Source organism: Gymnodraco acuticeps, unplaced genomic scaffold, assembly GCF_902827175.1.
Source record: "Gymnodraco acuticeps unplaced genomic scaffold, fGymAcu1.1, whole genome shotgun sequence".
NCBI lineage: Eukaryota > Metazoa > Chordata > Actinopteri > Perciformes > Bathydraconidae > Gymnodraco > Gymnodraco acuticeps.
Window position 1 is genome coordinate 198,084 of NW_022990107.1, and position 25,555 is coordinate 223,638.

General features: G+C 40.1%; 1 protein-coding gene across 1 annotated transcript; it reads right to left on the bottom strand.

Annotated features, from left to right (window-relative positions):
- Positions 1 to 376: 376 nt before the first annotated feature.
- LOC117546300 (WD repeat-containing protein 13-like) lies at positions 377 to 22,912 on the bottom strand. The gene is made up of 9 exons (XM_034216488.1): positions 22,825 to 22,912; positions 22,412 to 22,643; positions 21,555 to 21,664; positions 20,097 to 20,227; positions 16,681 to 16,988; positions 11,532 to 11,712; positions 10,426 to 10,567; positions 7,425 to 7,543; positions 377 to 1,403 (listed from the first exon to the last, which is right to left on the bottom strand). Exons 1-9 carry the CDS (start codon positions 22,863 to 22,865, stop codon positions 1,219 to 1,221), a joined length of 1,449 nt encoding a protein of 482 aa, XP_034072379.1. The 5' UTR covers positions 22,866 to 22,912; the 3' UTR covers positions 377 to 1,218.
- Between the last annotated feature and the right edge of the window lie 2,643 nt (positions 22,913 to 25,555).

Genomic DNA, 25,555 nt, shown 5'->3' on the forward strand with positions numbered 1-25,555 from the left:
TTTTCACTACACTTGATTACACTGCTGGAGCAACAGTTACATAAATAGTGAACTAGATCTATGTCAGTGTGAGACAGAGTGCTGCTGTCTTTATCCGGAAGATTGCGATGCATCCTCTGCACATGAATTCAGTCGCATCCGTCAAGTCAGAGGTCAGCCATGACACATGCATGGGAGTCTCTCTTTCTGCGTTGAAAAGCTGCAGGAGTAGGAGGACTGACACACACACACACACACACACACACACACACACACACACACACACACACACACACACACACAACACACACACACACACACACACACACACACACACACAACACACACACACACACACACACACACACACACACACCACACACACACACACACACACACACACACACACACACACACACACACACACACACACACACACACACACACACACACACACACACACACACACACACACACACACACACACACACACACACACACACACACACACACACACAACCCAATCGCTTTAATGTATAAGACCACCTACACAGCACGGTGTTTATCTGATTGCACTTGAGTTTGGCGTTACATTAATCCATTAATAGAGTGGTGCAGGAATGAGGCCTAAACCAGTGAATGAGTTAGCATTTAGCACAAGGTTAGCACGTCTTGAAGTGAATGGTTTTTTGAGCGTGTTTCTGGTTGTTAGCCCGAAATAAGGTCTATGGTTAACACAAGCTTTGCAACATAAAATACGCCAGTAAATATCCCACTGGTGAATTTAAAAACGACGGTTGCTAACAAGTGTCTAAATGAGACGACTACTAGTCATCACGGCCAACATTAGCCACCTTTAGCTTAGCGGTGGTGACGTGAAGTCATGTGACCGTGACGTAGTTCCTTCATAGCTTAACGTAAGCTTTTTACGTTTGCATTTAAGCTTTAAAAATCACAAAGGGGTGTTAAATATGTGAATAATATTCCTACAAAACATGTCAGTATCATACATGTTTGCCACAGAGCTTATTTGTTGGCAGAATTCAAGAATTAAATGGTAAAATCCCATTGCATTTGTCAAGAATGCTAACTTCATCCCTGCACCACTCTACTCTCCATATTCCAGGGAAAATGGACACACTAGTTATCGGACGGTTAAGGAGCGGCAGGGTCGTTCTGTATGCAGTGGATGGAAGAATTGTTATGTGTTTTTGTATCATTCGTTGGAGGAGGGTTCGGTCACTTCTGCTCGCGCCTCCAGATGATCACCATGCCGGTGGAGTCGGCGGACGCCAGCAGACTCTCGTCGCAGTTGAAGCTGACGTCGAGCACCGGGCCGCCGTGACCCTGCAGCTTGTTCACGATCGCCTTCGTGTTTCGCTCCACGTCGAAGAAGTAAACGCAGGCGTCCTCGCTGCCGGTCACTGTGAGGGGGGGGATATCAGAAAGTTAAGAAGTTAAGGCAAGTTTATTTCTATAGCACTTTTCAACAAAGGGCAATGCAAAGACATTAAGAGCATAAAACATATTAGAAACATTAAAGTAGGGACACTACATACTGATATACACCTGAACATCAGCAGGAGAGGACTCTTTAAAGTAGAGACACTACATACTGATATACACCTGAACATCAGCAGGAGAGGACTCTTTAAAGTAGAGACACTACATACTGATATACACCTGAACATCAGCAGGAGAGGACTCTTTAAAGTAGAGACACTACATACTGATATACACCTGAACATCAGCAGGAGAGGACTCTTTAAAGTAGAGACACTACATACTGATATACACCTGAACATCAGCAGGAGAGGACTCTTTAAAGTAGAGACACTACATACTGATATACACCTGAACATCAGCAGGAGAGGACTCTTTCAAGTAGAGACACTACATACTGATATACACCTGAACATCAGCAGGAGAGGACTCTTTAAAGTAGAGGACACTACATACTGATATACACCTGAACATCAGCAGGAGAGGACTCTTTAAAGTAGAGACACTACATACTGATATACACCTGGACATCAGCAGGAGAGGACTCTTTAAAGTAGAGACACTACATACTGATATACACCTGAACATCAGCAGGAGAGGACTCTTTAAAGTAGAGACACTACATACTGATATACACCTGGACATCAGCAGGAGAGGACTCTTTAAAGTAGAGACACTACATACTGATATACACCTGAACATCAGCAGGAGAGGACTCTTTAAAGTAGAGACACTACATACTGATATACACCTGGACATCAGCAGGAGAGGACTCTTTAAAGTAGAGACACTACATACTGATATACACCTGAACATCAGCAGGAGAGGACTCTTTAAAGTAGAGACACTACATACTGATATACACCTGGACATCAGCAGGAGAGGACTCTTTAAAGTAGAGACACTACATACTGATATACACCTGAACATCAGCAGGAGAGGACTCTTTAAAGTAGAGACACTACATACTGATATACATACTGATATAGACCTGAACATCAGCAGGAGAGGACTCTTTAAAGTAGAGACACTACATACTGATATACACCTGAACATCAGCAGGAGAGTACTCTTTAAAGTAGAGACACTACATACTGATATACACCTGGACATCAGCAGGAGAGGACTCTTTAAAGTAGAGACACTACATACTGATATACACCTGGACATCAGCAGGAGAGGACTCTTTAAAGTAGAGACACTACATACTGATATACACCTGGACATCAGCAGGAGAGGACTCTTTAAAGTAGAGACACTACATACTGATATACACCTGGACATCAGCAGGAGAGGACTCTTTAAAGTAGAGACACTACATACTGATATACACCTGAACATCAGCAGGAGAGTACTCTTTAAGTAGAGACACTACATACTGATATACACCCTGAACATCAGCAGGAGAGTACTCTTTAAAGTAGAGACACTACATACTGATATACACCTGAACATCAGCAGGAGAGTACTCTTTAAAGTAGAGACACTATATACTGATATACACCTGAACATCAGCAGGAGAGGACTCTTTAAAGTAGAGACACTTACATACTGATATACACCTGAACATCAGCAGGAGAGGACTCTTTTAAAGTAGAGACACTACATACTGATATACACCTGAACATCAGCAGGAGAGGACTCTTTAAAGTAGAGACACTACATACTGATATAGACCTGAACATCAGCAGGAGAGGACTCTTTAAGTAGCACGCTACATACTGATATACACCTGAACATCAGCAGGAGAGTACTCTTTAAAGTAGAGAACACTACATACTGATACAACCTGAACATCAGCAGGAGAGGACTCTTTAAAGTAGAGACACTACATACTGATATACACCTGAACATCAGCAGGAGAGGACTCTTTAAAGTAGAGACACTACATACTGATATACACCTGGACATCAGCAGGAGAGGACTCTTTAAAGTAGAGACACTACATACTGATATACACCTGAACATCAGCAGGAGAGGACTCTTTAAAGTAGAGACACTACATACTGATATACACCTGGACATCAGCAGGAGAGGACTCTTTAAAGTAGAGACACTACATACTGATATACACCTGAACATCAGCAGGAGAGGACTCTTTAAAGTAGAGACACTACATACTGATATACACCTGGACATCAGCAGGAGAGGACTCTTTAAAGTAGAGACACTACATACTGATATACACCTGAACATCAGCAGGAGAGGACTCTTTAAAGTAGAGACACTACATACTGATATACATACTGATATAGACCTGAACATCAGCAGGAGAGGACTCTTTAAAGTAGAGACACTACATACTGATATACACCTGAACATCAGCAGGAGAGTACTCTTTAAAGTAGAGACACTACATACTGATATACACCTGGACATCAGCAGGAGAGGACTCTTTAAAGTAGAGACACTACATACTGATATACACCTGGACATCAGCAGGAGAGGACTCTTTAAAGTAGAGACACTACATACTGATATACACCTGGACATCAGCAGGAGAGGACTCTTTAAAGTAGAGACACTACATACTGATATACACCTGAACATCAGCAGGAGAGTACTCTTTAAAGTAGAGACACTACATACTGATATACACCTGAACATCAGCAGGAGAGTACTCTTTAAAGTAGAGACACTACATACTGATATACACCTGAACATCAGCAGGAGAGTACTCTTTAAAGTAGAGACACTATATACTGATATACACCTGAACATCAGCAGGAGAGGACTCTTTAAAGTAGAGACACTACATACTGATATACACCTGAACATCAGCAGGAGAGGACTCTTTAAAGTAGAGACACTACATACTGATATACACCTGAACATCAGCAGGAGAGGACTCTTTAAAGTAGAGACACTACATACTGAAAACAGTCGGGCATTGTTTCTGATAGCAACGTTTCTGATTGGGCCGTGGGTCCACATTTCAGATATTATGTCATTTCGGACGCAAATCTGGATCAGCTCGTTGTTCCCCGTTTTTAGAGATTTGGGTACGGAGGAAAAGAGAGAGGGTTTTATTTTCTGACGCTGCGTGAGTTCCCTGACACACCGGGGACACATGTTTGTGTATAAAAGACATAAAAAAGTGCATTTTGCATGATAGGTGTCCTTTAAAAGTGTTCTTTTCAAGACTTTATTGATATATATTAAATATCAAATGTATTGTGTGGCCATACTGAAAACAATTTGAATGACAATTCGTAGCCTATTTATGAAAATAAGTCCTAAAACCTTTATGTTTAAACAGTACTATACAACAGCACTAAATATATATTAGGGTTAGACCTATATATTGGTTGTTCAAGTTAAATTGGGACCAATAAAGTATATATCTATCTATATATTTATCTAAATGAACTGGCTTTTTAAAAGTTTATTGTGTTTTTCTATCACTTTGATTCCAAGTGTCCCCAACGTTCAAATGGCTAAAAAAGGGAGACGGCAAATAATGCAAAATGAAGCAAGAAAAAGTGCTTTGTTCCTCTTGATAGTTAACAGTTAACACAAAATAATATAATTTATTTTAAGAAATGAGGCAATTTCTGAGGACTCTCAAGACCGTAAATCTTTTTCAATAGACAGCATTGTTGTTTTTACAATCGACCATTTCATTTCTATTCATTCCTCGGGTGTCTCTTTGTGCCCTTTTTTTTATGAATGTGTTGTTTTATGTTGTAAGACCTCAGTTTCTTTTGTAAGAATGAAATAACGACACATCGCTAACTGAAGACTCTTGAGTGTTTTTATATTTTTAACGAGTGTCTGTTGACTGGCGCCATAAAGCTGATAATTTAAACACTGAGAGACTCGACTGCAGAATGAACTGTTGATTGTTAGAAATAATCAACAGGTGAGGAAAGTCGAGTCGGGTGGAATATGACTCATGCAAACAAAAGATTAAACTCTAGGAACAATTATCCAGCTTTGTTAACATTAGAGTGCTTTTTCCTTGGTCTTTCATATTAGTTGGCATTTGTACAAAATGTCAGACACAAATTGTGCTATACTTTTATAACAAGTGTTGTATTACTTGGAGAATTCATTTTCAGTGGTGGCTAAGTACTATTGTGGAAAAAAGAGGCTTTTATCTAACAGAATATTCTGCTTCAAACCATATATGTGAGTTAAGCCGTTATAAAACCTCACTGTCACTGCCGTCAATAACACCGTTTGCTGCACACAAAGGGAGACACACACCTGTTTAAACAAAACCGTTAAGCTGCTTTCTAACTGCATCATGAATCACATTTATATAACCAGAAAAAAGTATGTCGCCTTGATGTTTGGGGAAAACTACATCATAAAATATGAGGACTCTTCATTCATAGACCTCAAGAGAAGAGTAATCACCTTAAAAATATACTACAATGAAATTCAAAATCCCTTTATAGTTTATTTGCCAGCTCATAAAGTGAACCAGGAAAGGTTCAGTACCCCAAAGTTTTATGTTAGAAATGTACAGTACAGGTTAACCAGAAAGCGGCCATATTTTTTTTGCTACTTTAGCATAATGCTAACTGATGCTAATTGTAACTAACAAGTTAGCATCCGGCAGTTTCTATGTGCTGGGGACCCTACTATATATTTCTATCATAAAACTTTGGGGTCCTCACTCTAGCTTTTAATTTCTTATCATCAACCCACCCACACTTTTTACTTTCGCACTTAAATTAGGACTTTTTGTTGTTATTGTTGTTGTTGTTGTTGTTCTGCTCTGATTCTATGTAAAGTGTCTTGGAGCATTAGGAAAAGCGCTATAAAAATCGTATGTATTTGTATTATTACTCAACAATTCCGGGTTTACACTGCTGGCAACTAGACTATAGATGAGAGTGACACCTACGTCACTTCCGGACGAATATTACGGCCCCGCCCACTTTTGGGGGAAAACAACATGGCGGTCAATACATATTCTGAAGTTTTTGGCAATCCGATCAGAAATGTTTGAAAACCGTGGATTTTCTGATCTTCAAAGAGCCCGGTTACGATGACCAGTCAGGCAATTACATTAAATAATTTGAAATCGACGATCGGGCTCAATATATGGTTAAATTAAAATCAGTAGGCGAGGCCGTAATCTCTCCAGCTGTTACTCTCATGAGCGAGGCGGAAAATAATTGTGTTATCATGCCAACAAGCTGCTGTGTCGTTTATTGCACCTCAAACATTAAAACAAATCCAGAGTTCAGTGTTTCTGTACTTCCTCTAAGAAGAAAGGACAGTAAAGGAAGAGCTCTGTGGCTTCAGGCTCGATCGCCGTTCAAATGACAGCGATGGTTTCCCCCAAAAGTGGGCGGGGCCGTAAAGTGCCGTAGATGTTACTCTCATCTATGGACATCGATCGCCTACTGCTATATTTAACCATATATCGAGCCCAATCGTCGATTTCCAATGATTTAATGTAATTGTTTGCCTGTCTGGCCGTCGGGCTCTTTGAAGATCAGAAAATCCACGGTTTTCTTACATTTCTGATCGGATTGGCAAAAACGTCAGAATTTGTATTGACCGCCGTTCAAATGACAGCTTTGTTTTCCCCCAAAAGTGGGCGGAGCCGTACTTTTGCCCGGAAGAGACACATGTGTTACTTTCATGTATTATGTAGATAAAACCGATAAAACCGCCCCAAAAGGTCGTAAAAATCACTTAAAAAACACACATATTTAATTGCTTAAATGTTTGTTTACTTCTATTTTGAGATGTTTAAATTCTAGTATTGTTCATTTCTAGTTTTTCTTGTTTTGTTGTTTTTTATGCTGCAGCAATGCAAACATTTCCTAATTTGGGATCAATAAAGTGCCTCTTAACTTATCTTAAATTATGGTTTTAAGGGTTTTCCTTTTTGCATATCTTCTCCTCCTGCAGCGTATAACAAGCTGTGGTGTAAATGTCTTATACTTATATCACATCTGGAGCTCAGAGGGTCTTCTTACCCACGCAGGCCCCCTGTCTGAAGGACATGAGGGGGCAGAAGATGCTGTGGACGTGCTGCGAGCCGTGCTGGATCGGGAAGCTCCTCTTCAGCTGCAGAGTGCCGTCGTTATCCACAACCCTGCGGACACAAAGAGGAAAAACTGATCAGAAATCAAGGAAATTATTAAATATTAGGGGTGGGGGAAATAATCGATACAGTATAGTATCGCGATACTTTGCGTGGCGATATTGTATCGATACACGGACGCCAAGAATCGATATTTGATTATATAAACTGTAGCATATCCCTCTGAAAGACGGTCGTACGCTTGACTGATGGTTCTAATTTATTGAAAACTCCAAAAACCAACGTGAGAGCTACACAAAGACTAAAAACAACAAATACATTTAAGCTAAATCCATATGCAACCCAGGCTCACGACACTTTGTGTTATAGTCACGAAATTAATTTGATCTATTGATTCGTGTTCACCAACGCGATTTCCGCATTTTTTTCGTGTCACACAGAACGATTTTAAAAGCAATGTATGGTACTGTGTTTCGTGCCTGCACCACGTCTTTTTGTCCGGTCGGGTCTTGGAAGACCGGAAGCTGCGTGGTTCATAAAAACATGTTCTTACTCAATATCTTACCCTAAGCCTTTTATTTTAAATTGTATAATGTCGGAGTTTTTTTGCCGTCCACGAGGAAAAGAAACGGCTCAGAGCCTCAGAATACTGTATTTTTTAAATCTGTTTTTCCTTCTAAGTTGTTATTATTTGGTGCAGGCACGAAACATACTACCAATATAAATACATTGCTTTTAAAATCGTTCTGTCTGACATGAAAGAAATGGCGAAATCGTGTTGGTGAACACGAATCAATAGATTAATTTCGTGACTATAACACTGAGTGAGACTGAGTTGCCATATGAGCATTACTTTAGAATACCATTAGACAAGTGAACTTCAAATAATAATAATAATGCATTTTAGTTATATAGCGCTTTTCACAACTCAAAGACGCTTTACAGTATGAGGGAGGGTAGACAAACAAGGACAGGCAAACAAGTAAGTATAGTAAAATACAAAAATAAAAAGGCAGTCAAGAGGATTGAGAGGGGGGGGGGCTTATGGGTAGACAGAGTTGAAAAGATGTGTTTTGAGGCGGGACTGACAGACTGTGAGGGACTCAGAGTGACGTAGTCAAATAGTTAGCAAAGTTATAATACAGTTTATAAACTAATTAAGACACAAAGCACATTTTTACATTACAGCTAACACTAACCTTGCTAACACTTAAATGTAAACTTTATCTTTTGATGTCGCCGTATATCTGTACTTTATCTCCGTTCTTTTTCTCCGTCAAGTTTTTGCTTCGGGAACTTCCTGCTAATAGCGCAAAAAAAGTCCATTCAAAATAAAAGCTTGTCTATATGAAACAGGAAGTTACGTTAAGACATGTTGCAATGAAAGTAACAAAAACAATGCCATCTCCTTTTCAGCTTCAAAGAACACAAATTGGGTTATTTACATAAACTATTTAAACTACCCCCCCCCCCCACACAAACACACTGATTGAACTGTGAGTGCTGACAGACACACTGACACTCACCATTTGCACTACCTACTTTAACAATGCATAGTGCACTTGTTGTCTGCCGTGCAATATTTTATACACTGTGAACCATGTGCGATACAACTATTTAAATATCTTTTAAACTGCTGCTACTTATGTGCCCTTTTATGCTGCTGTTGCCGCCAAACTTAAAAGTATTTATTTATTCTCATATTCCTGTATTTTACTTGATTTTCATTGTACGGTGTAACTGTCTGTTTACTGTGCATATGACAATAAATATCTTGAATCTATTCATATTGCAAATACATTTTTTAACCAGGAAGGGAAGACGGACATGAGCCATGTGATTTGCAATATCACAATATATCGTATCGCAATACTTAGCATATCGTAGCATCGCAGTACTATCGTATCGTGGCTTAAGTATCATGATAGTATCGTATCGTGGGGAGCCTGGTGATTCCCAGCCCTACTAAATATACCTTCGGAGTGAAGATGCACCGATGAAGAAGGCTTTATATTATCAGGTAGGGACGTCACGATACCAGATATTTAGTCGTACACACTAAAACCAGTGACATTTTACAAGTTTTTATACAATTTCGATACTACTGTGAAAACTACAATACAGTTAATCCCATGTACTTTAACATACACTCCTTTATTAACATTTTGCATACTGGTTTTTGTTAGAAAAGTAAACAAACCCATCGTCGTAATTTAGAATCAAATGTATTTATTCAGGGCAAAATTGGACATTGTGTTCAATTTCAAAATAAATAATATAATAAAAATATTTATACAGACATAAGAAGTTAAAGTAGGAATGTGCAGTAAAAAAATTAAATACAATAATTAATATTTATAAAAAACATGTGAAGTTGCAACAAAAAAAAAGTACAAATAAATAAAAACAATACAATTTCCTCGTTAGTTTCTTCTTTATATTGCTTTGAAAACATCTCCTTGAAACAACATTATTTATTTCAGTATCTCACATAAATCTACATGTAATGCTATAATTGACCCAATACACATTTTTACTGAGTAGAGCTTGAACGTCTCATAATGTAACTCAACGCAACCTCTGTTAGCATTAGCTGCATTATGTAGCCAAGCAGGACTGCCTCAAAAATACCTTTAAAAAAAACATTATTTTCTCTGTTTTAAATCACATTAGAGTGAATTTCTCTGGGTTTTGGACTGATTTGAGGAACAGGTATGGATTTGTTTGACTATTTTCTGACAAAAACCATTAGTCGGTTAGCCTAGAATATCATCTTCAAATGATTTGCTATGAAATGACTTGTTATTTGTTATTAGTTGTTATTCACCACTGTAAAGCACCTGAAAAAGCACTTAGAAATCAAATGTATTATTATTATTTGAAGCCCTAGCATAGACAGAACAGTTAATGACCAGCTCCCCCCCCACACTGACCTGTAGAGCAGCAGCTTGTTGACGCAGGCGTTGATCAGCAGCGAGGGGTCTCTGGCCTCGCGGCTGATCCAGGATCGAGCAGAGATGCTGCAGATGGAGCTGCCCTCGCTCACCACCAGACGCTTGGCTTTGGTCAGCTTCCCTGTAGGAGGGGGGGGGCAACAGCAGAGACCGGCAGTGACACATCCATCCTCTCAACCTCCGACATGCAGGACTCAAGGGGGAATTGGCAAGAAATAACTGATTGCGATTATTATGTCTGATACAAACTGGTACTGGTTAATGAAGATCATTATCAGATCAAAAGACGCTATTTTACAACCGTATATTATAATCAATTATTTATCGTCTCGTACCAATCGCAAGGGAATTGTACTCCGTTATAAGACATTAAAAACACATGCAACTAAAATTAAGACTCATTAAATAATATCTTGATGGCTAGGGCATCTTGATGAAGACCCTTTCGTTTTTTTAAAGTATTCTATTTGAAGATACATTGCAAGTTAACGAACATCAGTATAAAATTAAAAAATGCTGCAGTTAGCAACAAATGCTAATTATGATCTGTACATTAGAGACATGTCTAGTACTAATTCCCAAGCTCAGTTATATGACATTAAAAACACTTGCAACCAAATGTAAGAAATAATATTTCCCATCTTACTGACTAGATCTCCAAAATTAGAAAAAAAGAATAAGTGCTATTATTTTTACTAATACTGCAATCGTGATTTGATTGACGATATTAAAGGATTTCTCTTTTTTATTTATTTAAACTATCATTGAAAAAAAGGTATCAATTATCACGGGGTGATTTTTTTAGAGGAACTAGCGAACAAGGTTTTATTGGTAAGTCTGCAGAATACTGTTTGTACATGTTTTCACTTTATTGCGCTTACTGGAGATACTAGAGATAATAATAATACATGTTATTTATATAGCGCTTTTCCTGGTGCTCAAAGCGCTCAGCTAGGTGGAAGAGGGAGGAGGGGTTAGGGGATTAGGAATTGAAGGCTAAAGTGAAAAGGTGAGGGCTTTTTTGATACAATGGTAGATGACTTCTGCCTCCCTGATTGAGCTGCATCCAGGTGTTTCTTGCGTACCTGTGGCCATGTCGAAGAGGAAGGAGAAGATGCTCCCGCGGTCGTCTCCCGCCCACAGGATCCTCCCCGGAGCGTCGAAGGAGAGCGAGAGCACACGGCCCGTCAGCTTGCTGCACCCCCCCTTCACCTTCTTCCCCGTGGAGATGTTCACCACCTGCAGGTGATGCTTGCTGTTCCCCACCTGCAACACAGAGCCAGCAGGAGGACGTTCAGCACTCATTAGAATATATATATACACTGACGGGGAAGCACTGATTGTGAGGATGCAGTGAGACTAGAGAAAGCTAGATTTTTGGTAAAGACTAAATATTTATTTGAGCTCTAACTCTCAGGGCTGAACAATAAGTAGCTTGTTGTTTGTATGTTGTCTTCTCCTGAATGTTGTACGTCTCTTGTTTGTTTAATGAGATCGTTATTGATTACAATGCATTATGGTTAATCTGAGAGAGATGCAATATTTGTAAAATGCTAAATACGTGTCGACGTACTAGAAGTATTTTTTTTAGTATTGTGTATTTAGTATTATACACAAGGGTGTAACTTTGGTTTGAGAAGTGGGGGGGACACAAAACAGGGGGTCCTCCGCAATGAAACATTGTTCTCGATTTAATTCCATTTCCTGCCTTTCTACAAATATATTGGGACTATGGTGCTAAGAAATGTGTAGTGTATATAATGAGGAGAAGATGTTTGCCTTCAAATTAAGTTAAAGGCATCAATCTGGTGCACTGATGGATACAGCTCTCAACACTCATATGAAACAGAACTGTATATATTTCAATACTCCAAAAACCATTAGAATATGCTCACAACCAATAACACATAATTGATCAACTCCTCTCTCCTATCTTCATTTTACCTAGTCTGCATTCTTTCTTTTTATTTATGCATATTTTACTAATCACTCCCTTTTTTTTAACTGACAGTGGAATGATTTCTTAACTTATTTTGAACAACTATATTAAATAGATGGACATATCTCACACCCCACACACACACACACACACACACACACACACACACACACACACACACACACACACACACACACACACACACACACACACACACACACACACACACACACACACACACACACACACACACACACACACACAACACACACACACACACACACACACACACACACACACACACACACACACACACACACACACACACACACACAGCTTGGGTAAAACATAATAATAAACACATTTGAGAAGTGGGGGGGGGACACAAACGGGATTTTGAAAAGTGGGGGGGACACAAACGGGATTTTGAAAAGTGGGGGGGACACAAACGGGATTTTGAAAAGTGGGGGGGGACACAAACTGGATTTTGAAAAAGTGGGGGGGGGACACAAACGGGATTTTGAAAAGTGGGGGGGACACAAACGGGATTTTGAAAAGTGGGGGGGACACAAACGGGATTTTGAAAAGTGGGGGGGGGACACAAACGGGATTTTGAAAAGTGGGGGGGACACAAACGGGATTTTGAAAAGTGGGGGGGACACAAACTGGATTTTGAAAAGTGGGGGGGGGGACACAAACGGGATTTTGAAAAGTGGGGGGGACACAAACGGGATTTTGAAAAGTGGGGGGGACACAAACGGTATTTTGAAAAGTGGGGGGGACATGTCTACGCCCATGATTATACAAATCGTGTTCTGCAGGTTTCAGAACAAATCTCTGTCTCTCCTTAATATCTGGAGATTAGTGTATTATATCTCAAATGTTATTGTGCATTAACAATGCGGAAATATTTTAGGCCTCTGAACAACACCTTGAAATGTAATGACGGATAGGAGGGTTATTTTCCTTATAAACTAAGCTTTTAAGCTTTTTAACTAATTCAATGTCTGTATTAATATTAAATTAGTTAAATAAAGAAAATGTTGAAAAAATGTGTTGTCAATCATCATCTGTGTTTATTATTGAGCTGGAAAACTATTGATAGAAAGCTTAGAGAGAAAGACATCATCAAGTTGGTGTTAAATTAAAATGGTGGTCAATTTTCCCATCAATAGAATATGAAGCTCTGCAACGCGTCACACAACACATTTAAGATAAATAACAACAGGATAAAAATGTGTAACAAACCAAATCTATTATAATGTATACAATTTAATATATTTATAATATATTTTTTATATGGATTTTTTATTAAATTGTGAATGATTTAAAAAAAGGAGAATTTCTGGATGATTTAGAAGTTTGCATTAATCACAGTTATACAGATATCTGTCTCATCGTTCTCTCCCATGTCTAACTCTGAAATCCATCAGGAAGCATCAAATGAAGCTCAGCGCAAGTTCAACCAGGAAGACCGTCCCCACTCATTCATTTACTATTTCCATGTCACTACTCTCTCTCCTCTCAATAAGTGATCGGGGCGTCACTCCCCAGCTTAACCAATCACTTCGCTCTATTCTCACAAGCCTATCATAGCGCTCCGCTAAACCTTTTTAAATCTGCTCTCCCCTCTGTCAGTTGTCATTTCAGGTGACACGACGCAACCCTCCTCCACCCCCTTTCACCTCCTGTCCCTCTGAGTCCAGGTTCAAGCTAAGCCCCTCCCCTTCAGACCGACCCCAACTATCCATTCACCACCACCAGGGTCAAGCTAAGCCCCTCCCCTTCAGACCGAACCCAACCATCCATTCACCACCACCACCACCAGGGTCAAGCTAAGCCCCTCCCCTTCAGACCGAACCCAACTATCCATTCACCACCACCAGGGTCAAGCTAAGCCCCTCCCCTTCAGACCGAACCCAACCATCCATTCACCGCCACCAGGGTCAAGCTAAGCCCCTCCCCTTCAGACCGACCCAACTATCCATTCACCACCACCAGGGTCAAGCTAAGCCCCTCCCCTTCAGACCGAACCCAACCATCCATTTACCACCACCAGGGTCAAGCTAAGCCCCTCCCCTTCAGACCGACCCAACTATCCATTCACCACCACCAGGGTCAAGCTAAGCCCCTCCCCTTCAGACCGACCCAACTATCCATTCACCACCATCAGGGTCAAGCTAAGCCCCTCCCCTTCAGACCGAACCCAACCATCCATTCACCACCACCAGGGTCAAGCTAAGCCACTCCCCTTCAGACCGAACCCAACCATCCATTCACCACCACCAGGGTCTAGACCCCGGGGGGTTTCATCGGATCGGTTCTCCCCTCCCGAATGATACTCCTTCACAACGGGGCCTACTCGCCAAAACCCCATTACATTCATTTGCGTATTCCTGGCAATAAATATGTACTCTTACATCAAAACCGTCTCTCCTGATTGAAGTGGCATCTTCTGTTCAGGCAGATAAAAACTGTTAAATCTCAACAAATCAGGAACCCACATTTCTTCCTCTCTAATATTACTGCTTGCTGTGTCGGTTAAAAACTAAAATCCATCTCCCTCATGTTCCGTTTAATGAGCCGTAAATGGACACTGCTGCGCACGGCTTTCAGTTCACATCCTGCTCATCAGTTTAAGTGTTCGTCATTGGAAAAGCAACTTCATTATCCTCGACATTTAGCACTTTTGTTTCGCTATTCGACATTCTATTGTAAATCTGAATGGATTTCTGCGTACATATTGCATGCATTCAGCTGTCGGGAGGGACGTGAAAAGCTTTACCTCTGCATGCATTACTGTGTTGTGAATAAACGTCAGGGTTTTGTTTAAACCAAGTAACAGGGTCTCAGCGTACGCCCTCATACCAAAATGCAGATTCCCCCCCCGTAAAATGTTCAAGTGATGCCAGAAAACAATAGTTCTGTTCGTCAAAAACAGTATAATTACTCCAGAAATATGATGATAAATAGAGCGTCAGACAGCTTTGTTTTTACGGAGCTACGAAAAAATATCCGGTCGATGTCCGGTCGGTTTGTCGTTTATTTTACTGTCCTTTTTTCTGTAGAGGAAGTAAAGAAACCGTAACTCTGGATTTATTTGTGGTTTGAGATGCAATATATGACTCAGCAGCTTTAAGACGGGCCGTAATTCTGTCCGGAAGTGACGTTAGCGCCCTCGTACTATATTTTCAGAGAAAAACCCCTGTACGCAGTGGCGTAACAAAGTTGTGATTGGCCCCGGTGCAAATATTGTTTTGGGCCCCCCCCCCCCCCATCGCCCCAAACATAAGCACACGCCGATGCACTCACACACGCACGGACATACACTCTCTCTTGTCCTTTCTCTTTTGAGCGCCGCTCTTGTGCTTTGGTTTGCTGTACATTATAAATGCAAGCTATTACATTTTTTATAATGCTGCCGAACTTGCTGCTGCTAGCTACAGCACAGGTTGATTAAACGGATCGCTCGTCACGCAATCACATGACATGAAAGGGAGCAAGGTCATTGGACAGACAGATTACAAATTAATGTAGGTTGCTTGGTTACTTTGAAGACTGCGTGAACCGTTCAATGCCATTGGGGCCCCACATTTTTTATATTTTTTTGCATGGGCTGCACCGTCGATAGTTACACCACTGCCTGTACGTCATTCACACAAATGAGACAATGAGAAAATGAGATGCAGGGTCATTCGTTCATTTAAAGAATGTAGAGAATGTTGAAAAGAGGAAATAAAAGCAACAAAAATCATGAATGACTTGTGGTTGATTTCTAGCAGGGTTGGACAAAGTATTCAGATCCTTTTAATTAAAATGTACTGAAATAAAATATCTACATTTGCAGAAATATTTTTCCCGTATTGGGATTGGTAAAGCATATCTTATCTTTAAATATCTCCATCGATTTGTATTTTTACTTAATTAAAAGGGGCAGGTAAATGTCTGTAATATGTTGATAATGTTTGCACAATACGAAAATCGATAGCATCAATCAATTGTATGTCTTTTTGGTGTCCAAGGAGGGCATGAATGATTAACCCTGCAGTTATGTAAGCATCTCCATGTATGTCCTATTTAGGTTATCTCTGTGAAGGACAAAGAAAAAGTTCAAAAGAAAAAGGGGCAGGTAAAATAAGATTATCTTCTCCCTGCTCCTTTCCATCATGAGCTACAAAAACGACGTAAAGTGTACAGATTTAGTTTTATAATAATTGCCATGAGTGGATAAACTTATATATAAATAAATACATCTTATCTTAAACACATTGATAATAGAGTAACGAATCTCTCACCACGGTCAGGTTGTTGTTCATGGGCTGGAAGGTGCAGCACAGCAGCTCGCTGGACTCAGGGTCTCGGACCTCTCGGATGCAGCGCCCGTCTCCCGTGTTCCAGATCCGCAGCGTCCCGTCCAGAGACGTGGACACGATGATGTCGTTGCTCAGGGACCAGGCGAAGTCTGTGACGGGACCCGCGTGACCTTTCAGAGTCACCTTCACGCTGGGGGGGGACGGGGACAGCGTCATGATGGACAGCGTCCCGTCCAGAGAGCAGCAGGCCAGCAGGTGCTTATCGTCGTTGGCAAACTGCAGCCGGGGGACTGGGGGAAGAAGAAAGAGAATTGAGTGACAATGCGCACAAACACACACACACTAATTTGCACATTGGTGGTGTTTGCTGTTGTGCCACATATATCGTTGACATGTTGTTGTAACGCATTGTGCGACACGCTTTGGCGATGCTATGCTTTTTAAGTGGAAATAAAGGCAAGGCAAGTTTATTTATACAGCACATTTCAACACAAGGCAATTCAAAGTGCTTTACAAAAATGAAAGACATCAAGAGCATTAAGAAACATATTATAAAATGACATTTAAAAACACTCCTCTAAAAGCAAAGATAATAAAACATGAATAACAAAGATACATGAATTAAAAGGACAGTGCCGTGTGAGATACACACATCTGAAATGTTTAGCTCTGACTCTCAATCAATGCTCACTGTTTAGCAGAAATTGTTTTCTATCACCTCCCTTTCTTTCTACTTTCTTGTTTAACTTATCCTTTAGTTACTTCAAGTGTTTCATGCTAAACGAACCCCCCTTTGGAAAATGATCATCTAAAAAGAAACCCTAACCCTCTAAAGGAGGACATTAAATGCGTAGTTTGGGTTTTAAGGAGGCAGGGTATATGCAGGAATCCTGAAGTCAAATGTAATTCCTTTTAAGACCCTTTCCATACATTTTAAGAGCTCATCACCACTTCGAGTTCTAACCGGTTACCTTGGCGACACACTTTACGTCACATTGACTATATACAGTATTGATTGTCCTTCCTCCTTATCTTCCAACCATTTGGACGCAGACTTGCATTTCCCCATAACGATGCTGTTTAACAACCGGCGTAAACGGACCTCCGCGCTATCAAGCAGTGAGCGTGCGATGTCCTGTTCAGATGACGTCAAACCCAACGGGATGCCATCAATAAACTACACAGAATCACACTACACACCTACGCCATGATTACATTCAGGCAGACTGTAGAACACAACCTCTTTGGACCATTCATATACTTATTGAAAACAAGCTGGAATTGGAATAGGAAGAGGCGCGGCACTGCACGCGACTCGGGATCGGGAGAGAATGTTTGTTTATCTCGATGCCCAAGACAAATTTCTCCTAAGGGAGACAATAAAGCTCTATCTTATCTTATCTTAAGCTACAAAATGTAATACCTTGGAAAATGCTGTTTAATACTTTTTAATGCTTTTTAATAGCCTTAATTTTCGCTAAATTGATTGATCAACTTTTAAGACCCCGCGGACACCCTGGGAGGGATGTATGAGGTAATTCTCCTCCAACTTTTGCATACACACACACAAACACACACCATGTATACATCACTTCAGGGGACATTACATTGACTTACATGCATTTCCAGGAGACTTATCCTAACCTTAACCATAACCAACACATGTCTAACCCTAACCTAAACCTAACCAAGTCTTCACCCTAAAATTAATGATTCCCCTCATGGGGACCTCCATTTTGTCCCCATGAGGGAGGAGAGTCCCCACACGTGACTATATAAACAGATTTAGGTCCCCACAAGTATAGTAATGCTAGGACACACACACACACACACACACACACACACACACACACACACACACACACACACACACACACACACACACACACACACACACACTGACAGAGTGTAAATCACAAGGAGGCAAGTCCAAGTCATTTTTGAATGTGCCTAAAATAAACACACTTTACCTTGATACATTGATATTAACAAGACATTGTGACAAACCGGTCATATTGTGCCAGTTTTGACAAGTCTTTCCCAACTTTCTAACCCTCTACTTACACCACTTTTGCACCGACCCTACCTCATTTTAACCCCACCTACACACCTGCAGAGTTTCCTGACTGCATCCTGGATATGACTCTATCACAGTCACAGAATCATACCATCTAGGGCTGCTCAATTAATTGTATTTTAATCGCGATTATGGCTTGCAACGATTACGAAAACAACGTATTCGAAATAAAACGATTTTTAAAATAAATAATTTTTTGTTGGTTTTTCAGTTGAATTATACTTAAAGTTCAGGGTAATCAACTGTTAAAAACATACCGTTCAAAAACACATTCTCCAATAAATAATCGCATTTAATAATCGCAATTACAATTATTGACCCAAATAATCGAGATTATGATTTTTGCCATAATCGAGCAGCCCTACCATGTACACACACACACACACACACACACACACACACACACCACACACACACACACACACACACACACACACACACACACACACACACACACACACACACACACACACACACACACACACACACACACACACACACACACACAACACACACACACACACACACAACACACACACACACACACACACACACACACACACACACCACACACACACACACACTTTCTTTGACCTTTAATTTGCACGTTGTTGTTGGCATGTATGTTTTGGTGTTTGCTGTTGTGCCGGATATATATATATATATATATACGTATATATAATAACTTGCTTTATATTTTGTGACTGTACATTTGTAATTCAACATGTATATTTTCTACTTTCTTTTTTTAATGCTTATTTCTATTGAAATGTTTACATTTTGGAATATTTATTTCTAGTCTTTACATTTTTTGCAACACAAAAATGTCCCAAATTGGGATCAATAAAGTACTTCTTATCTTATCATTGACATGTTGTTGTAACGCCTTGTGCAGTACGCTTTGGCGATGCTATGCTTTTGATGTCAATAAAGCTCCTTTGTATTGATTTGTTTTGCATTGGAAGAGGGAAATAAAGGAGGAAATGCGTGGTTTCGGTTTTAAGGAGGGATGTATGAGGTAATCTTTGTAAAAGTGATTTGTCACATTTATACAGATGTATAGCAAGTGTCGTTGCAGTCCATAGAGCAATTCTAAAAGTGACCCAAAATAGAAGTATATTGACTACTTCAAAGAGATGTTATAATGTGGGGTTGTATGAGGTACAGTAAATGCAGTTTGGAGAAACAGAAAGGATTACTTAGTAGATTATTGTCACCGGTTTTCCTTGCTGTTTGACAGCTGTTTCTGACGGGGAATGAAACCATTATCTTTTGCTAAATAAACCTCACCTTTAATGTACGAAAATAAAGTTCAACTTACCAGCAGAGTCTACATGTTGGTCGAAGATGTGGTGCATGCCAGCGAAGGCGTAGTTTTCACTCAGAGTCGTGTCTCCGGCCATCGCCCGGCTGGCCTCCGCCACCGAGGTCGGCACCAGGCTGCCCGGAGGCCTGCAGGGAATAAAATGAAGTGAAATTGAGATGTTTAAATTCTAGTGTTTTTTTAATGTTTTAATTCTAGTATTGTTTTTTTGAGTTGTTTAAATTCAGGTATTGTTTATTTCTACTCTTTAATTTCTACTTATGTGCAATGCCTTGTTTTGTTGTTTTTTATGCTGCTGCAACGCAAAAATGTCCCAATTTGGGATCATTAAAGTACCTCTTATCTTATCTTATCTTAAATAAACACCATTTATTAAAAGAATAGAATACAATCTAGCTGACAGTGCTCTGTGCTTGATTAGAGAATTTGAGTTGATTGGGAAAAGCTTGGCTTACGACAGTAGATACTTAAATCTGACTACTTAACTTCCTTAGAAATTCACTTCACAAGTGTTTGTGTTACTAAGGTTTAGTACTCGAGACATGGCTCAGCTTAAAAAATAAATATAAGAGATTTTGATGATGACTAAGTGCAGCCAAACCATAATTACAGCCAGCAAATCCAAATAAACACAACAGCTCAAAGGACAAATCAAATGAAGACCATATAACCACCACAGCCCCTGCTAGACCCCACACACACACACACACGCACACACACACACACACACAACAATACAGACTATGCTATAACAGCCCTTGTTGTTAAATATAAATGATGTGCAATATATATATATATGCCGTTAATAACTGCAATATAGACCTGGCTGCTAAATCTCTCAGAACTCTTACAGGATGTGTATTTTGTAAATTGTGTAATTTTTGTATCTTTAATAGTTTTTTCTTTGCATGCTTCGGTAACATTAAGCAGCCTTTGGCTCTTTTTCTGCTGTAACAAATGTACATTTTCCCTTTGTGCGACGAATAGAGGGATTCTGGTTCTGACAGTAAAATGCTAAAGGACCTGAGACAGAAGCTTGTTAGTGATGGTATACACTCCTGTCTGATAGCGCTGACAGCGAACACCGTGTGTGTGTGTGTGTGTGTGTGTGTGTGTGTGTGTGTGTGTGTGTGTGTGTGTGTGTGTGTGTGTGTGTGTGTGTGTGTGTGTGTGTGTGTGGTGTGTTTACTGTATATGTCTAGGAGGGAGGGTTGGGTTTGTTTTATTTTATTTCTGTATTATTGTTATTATTTATAGCTTACATATGTATTCTGCATTTTGTATATTTTGGAAGTAATTGCTGTCGTCTAATTTTTCTTTTTCTCATCTACTTCTAGTAATTGTATCTAAAAAAAGAAGAAAGGTTGTGCTTTTGGTTGTACATGTTGTGTATTAATCAATAAAAATGTGATCACAAAAGAACTAGATGAGACAGCAGCTGAACTCTGCGTTTACCTCTCGTCGTACACGACTCTGTTCATCTGGGCCTGTATCTGGTAGGATCCTCTGCTGACGGACCGGCGGTGGCCTCGGGCTCCTTGAGAGCGGGGGTCCTCCTCAAAGTCCTGCAGGAGGAGGAGGGAGAACCTCGTAGGAGTCAGTGCAAATAAACACCAACAAAAAAAACAACACAATCATTCTGAAAATGTGCATTAAATATCATGCATTTTTAACTAGATGGTATTAAATAGAGGGCAATTCCAGCCATTTCAACTAAGCTGAACGGCAACAAAAGTGTTGCTTGCTGCTGATTCATGGAAACTAAAAAGTGAGCTCATTCCCTGCAAAAACAAACAAAACATGTTTTACAAACACCCTACGAATCACTAACAAACACACCTTGGTTTGCAACTAAATACAGATTCACATGTTGACTTGCGGCACAATATTTCTTTACTTAAAGTGCTTCAAAATGTTCTAAACTCCCTTAGGCACCTTATTGTCTATTATACTCTAGATGAGACCATGATTTAAAAAACAAGTAGACTAGAGATTAGGTTGAGTAAAATGTAATACATTAAAGGAAAGTTAGGGCAATGGTGTTTGGAAGAGTTACTGAGTACTTCCTTGATTCCTTGATTTGGAAATTGTTCAGTATTTGGAACCCACACTGTGTGTGTTAGTGAATCGTAGCGCACTTATTACGTTTTGGCAGGAAACCCGCTCCATACTGGCCTTCCAGATGGCTCTCATATGTTGAGTCCTATATTTCCAGATACTTTAAATATCTCCTTTTCCAAATGACTACAGACTACCCCCCCCTTCCTCCTGCTATTGTGCCTCCTCTGCCTGTCTGTTTCTCTGGGTCTGACCTCCATGCGGTCCAGAGTGGTGCGGGAGCTGCGCACACTGCTGGCCCTGAAGCTGCTCTGCTCGGACAGCGGCCCGTAGCGCAGGGCCAGCAGCTGACTGCGCAGCCTCAGGTACTGCCTGCGCAGACCCGGCTCAAAGCCACACTTGGCGTTCTCCCTGAGCAGCTGGCTGCGGCGCCGGATGTACTGAGTTCGGAACTGGGGGAACGTAGGCGTGCGGTAAGCATTGTACCTGCAGAGAGGGAAGGAAGACACACACACACACACGGTGACTCACAAGGATATTTTATACATATTTTTATATATATTTGTATTCTGGATTGTGGGAAACGGTTTTTCGATCCCTCTGTCTGTACACGTCTGATTGTCTCTCTTCATCAGTGTGGAGTATTGAAAGCATGATGGAGTCTCACCTTGCGTCCACTGCCAAAACCTGCTGCCAAACTGCTGCCATTACACAAGCAATCTGTGAAGAGAGGAGTCCACTGCCAGCGCAGATCCCTGTCACAAAACAATCAATACTTAGATTTTATAGCAACTTTAATCAGAATTGGATGTACTGATTAAAGGTCACCTATCATGCTATTTGTAGGCATAGGTCTCAGATATATGAAAATATATAAAAGCATGTCTATGAAGTGTTTTGCTCAAAATACCAAACAGATCACCCATTCTAGCCACGCCTCATATCCCTCTATTTCACTTCCTGTTTCTAAAGTGATGATTTTGGTATAAAGCTTTAAAAAATAAAGAAATTGATAAATTAAAAGAGGAGGGGGCTGAGCTCATGCGGGACCCGGCAGCTACTGTCTAAACTAAATGCTGCCGTGATGAAACGCCATATCATGGATTATCAAGGATTCTCTCTGAAACAGTTTGGAGCTCAAAGGCTTTCTCTCTTGCCGGTTATACCACAAGGTGAGTTCCTTTTTACTTCCTGCTTCTTCACACACATGCTCTCCAGTACAGGTTAGCTCTGAGTGTTAGCGATGCTAATGTAAACACCGACCATATTACGTCCAAAACAGTCGGACATTGTTTCTGATAGCAACGTTTCTGATAGTCCCGTGGGTCCACATGCAAGGAATTTACAGAAACACAGTAAAAGATATATAAAAAAAGTGTTGTTTTTTTAATATGGTTAATTTTTCTGAATATCTATGGTTTATCTGTTCTGTCTTATCATCCCGGTGAAATAACATGTTATTGACTGCTTCCTTTTCTTAACACAATTAAAAAAACTAAATGAATTATGAATTATATTATATATACAAAAAAAACAGCCGCAGGTTCAGGTTATTTATTTGTTTCCGTAGGTGGATTTCACACAATATAAACATTAAAAAGTACTGTATGTGTAAATTAAGAGTTGAACAGCTCTGCAGTTTTAGATGTTGCAGTGTTCAGGGTGTCCCACACATAGACTATACTTGGGCGGGCCGCCAGGTATATTAACGGCCGCCCAAGTAATTTCGCGACCAATTTTTTATTTTTTATTTATTTTTATAATTTTTTTTTTTTTTTTATTCGTCCGGACCACCACGCCATCTGGCGATCGATTAACTTGTGGACAATGATCCCTCGCTCCCTTGCTCTGATCTCGCCTCGTTAAGTGGCCTGTCTCACACAGGGTGACTGGCTGTCTACAATGATGTGGCCTGCCAACATGGCCACGGTCATAGAGATCATAATCAAAGCCCTGATTGGTCTCTGTTGTGTCATTTCAAGCTCGGGATAACCTCAGCTCAGGTGAGGTAAAGGAATCTCTGAGTGTTTAGATAGTTAACTTAGTTTAAGTTCTCAGTGGGTCTCAAAACAGTGTGGTCACCATTATGTAAACACAATATGCTCCATTTGAGAGGTAGTGATTGATCTAATGGATAGTGAGGTGGGCTGAAGATCGGAAGGCTGAGTTCAAATCCCGCCAGGAACACCACCACTAGTGTGCCCTTGAGTGCCATCTTTACGCAAAATGATTATACAAAATGAAAACTTTTTTTTTTTTTTTTTGCGCACCCCCCCCCCCCCTCCGCCCGCTGCCACCACCCGCCCAAGTATATTTCAGATCTGTGGGAAACACTGGTGTTATACCTAAAAGCACTAATAATTATAATAAAAATAATGTCTTTGCACTTTCATAAAAGATATGCAGTTTAAATTGCATTACAAAAATAAAGCGCATTCAAAACGGGCAAATAGACATTAAAACGACAGTAAATGCCTAAGATATACAAGACAGAGAATTTGTAAAGAACATTTACCTAAATGACAGGACAATTTAAATGAATATGTAGTTTAGAAATGTTGTGAATAAACTCTAGATCAACTGTGTGTCACTGTTTCAGACCAAACTATTGTAATCCCTTGTTTGTTGTGTTATTAAACCTGCAGGGCTGTCCCTCACGAGGTCGGTGTTCACCTCCTGTTATTATAAATCCCTTTAATGTATAAAGTTCATGACAATTGTAAAACAGGATAATGAGAAAGGGAGGGTTTCAATTAACACTTCTCCCTTATTGCAAACCTTTATTATTCCCATAATTGCAAGTATACTTCATTGTGGCAAACGTTATCAACTATATTCTAAATGAACAAATGCAAAAAAATCAGCAAATAGCTAAACATGGCATAAATATCTCTTCTCTTAGTGAGAATAACCTTTTGATATACATGTTTATTGATTAATAAAGACCAATAACATCACCCCCACCCATAAAAAGCATTGAATCAGGTGATGCTCTAGAATAAAATGGCACCATTAGATGATTTGACGAGTTTTAAAACCAGGAAATTATAGTTAAAGTGCAGTAAAACAGTCAAAAAGAGCTAAAATATGTGTGTATTTGGTTCAGCATTCAGACAGGAAGTAGTCTCTGACAGCTAACATTAGCTAGCAGTTAGCCACAACATCAAATACGTTTCCCTAGTAAATATAATTCTCCCACAAATCCTCCAATTGACATAGATAGTCTATAATTAAGGGAGTTTATACAGAGAATAAGGCATTGTCTAGTCATAATTAATGACAAAAACACGAGAAATAAGGGTGGTGGAACGGCTCACCTTCCTTAGCTTCTCTCCATCGCTGCTTCAACAGTCAGATCACGTGACCCGCTAAGCCCCGCCCACTAATGAGGAGCAAAA

Excerpts from the sequence above, each read along its gene's own strand:
- LOC117546300 (XM_034216488.1), bottom strand. The coding sequence starts at position 22,865 with ATGGCAGCAGTTTGGCAGCAGGTTTTGGCAGTGGACGCAAG. Across the intron at positions 21,665-22,411 it reads CCACTCTGGACCGCATGGAG|GACTTTGAGGAGGACCCCCG; the intron begins GTCAGACCCAGA and ends CTCCTCCTGCAG. Across the intron at positions 10,568-11,531 it reads CCTCTTCGACATGGCCACAG|GGAAGCTGACCAAAGCCAAG; the intron begins GTACGCAAGAAA and ends CCCCTCCTACAG.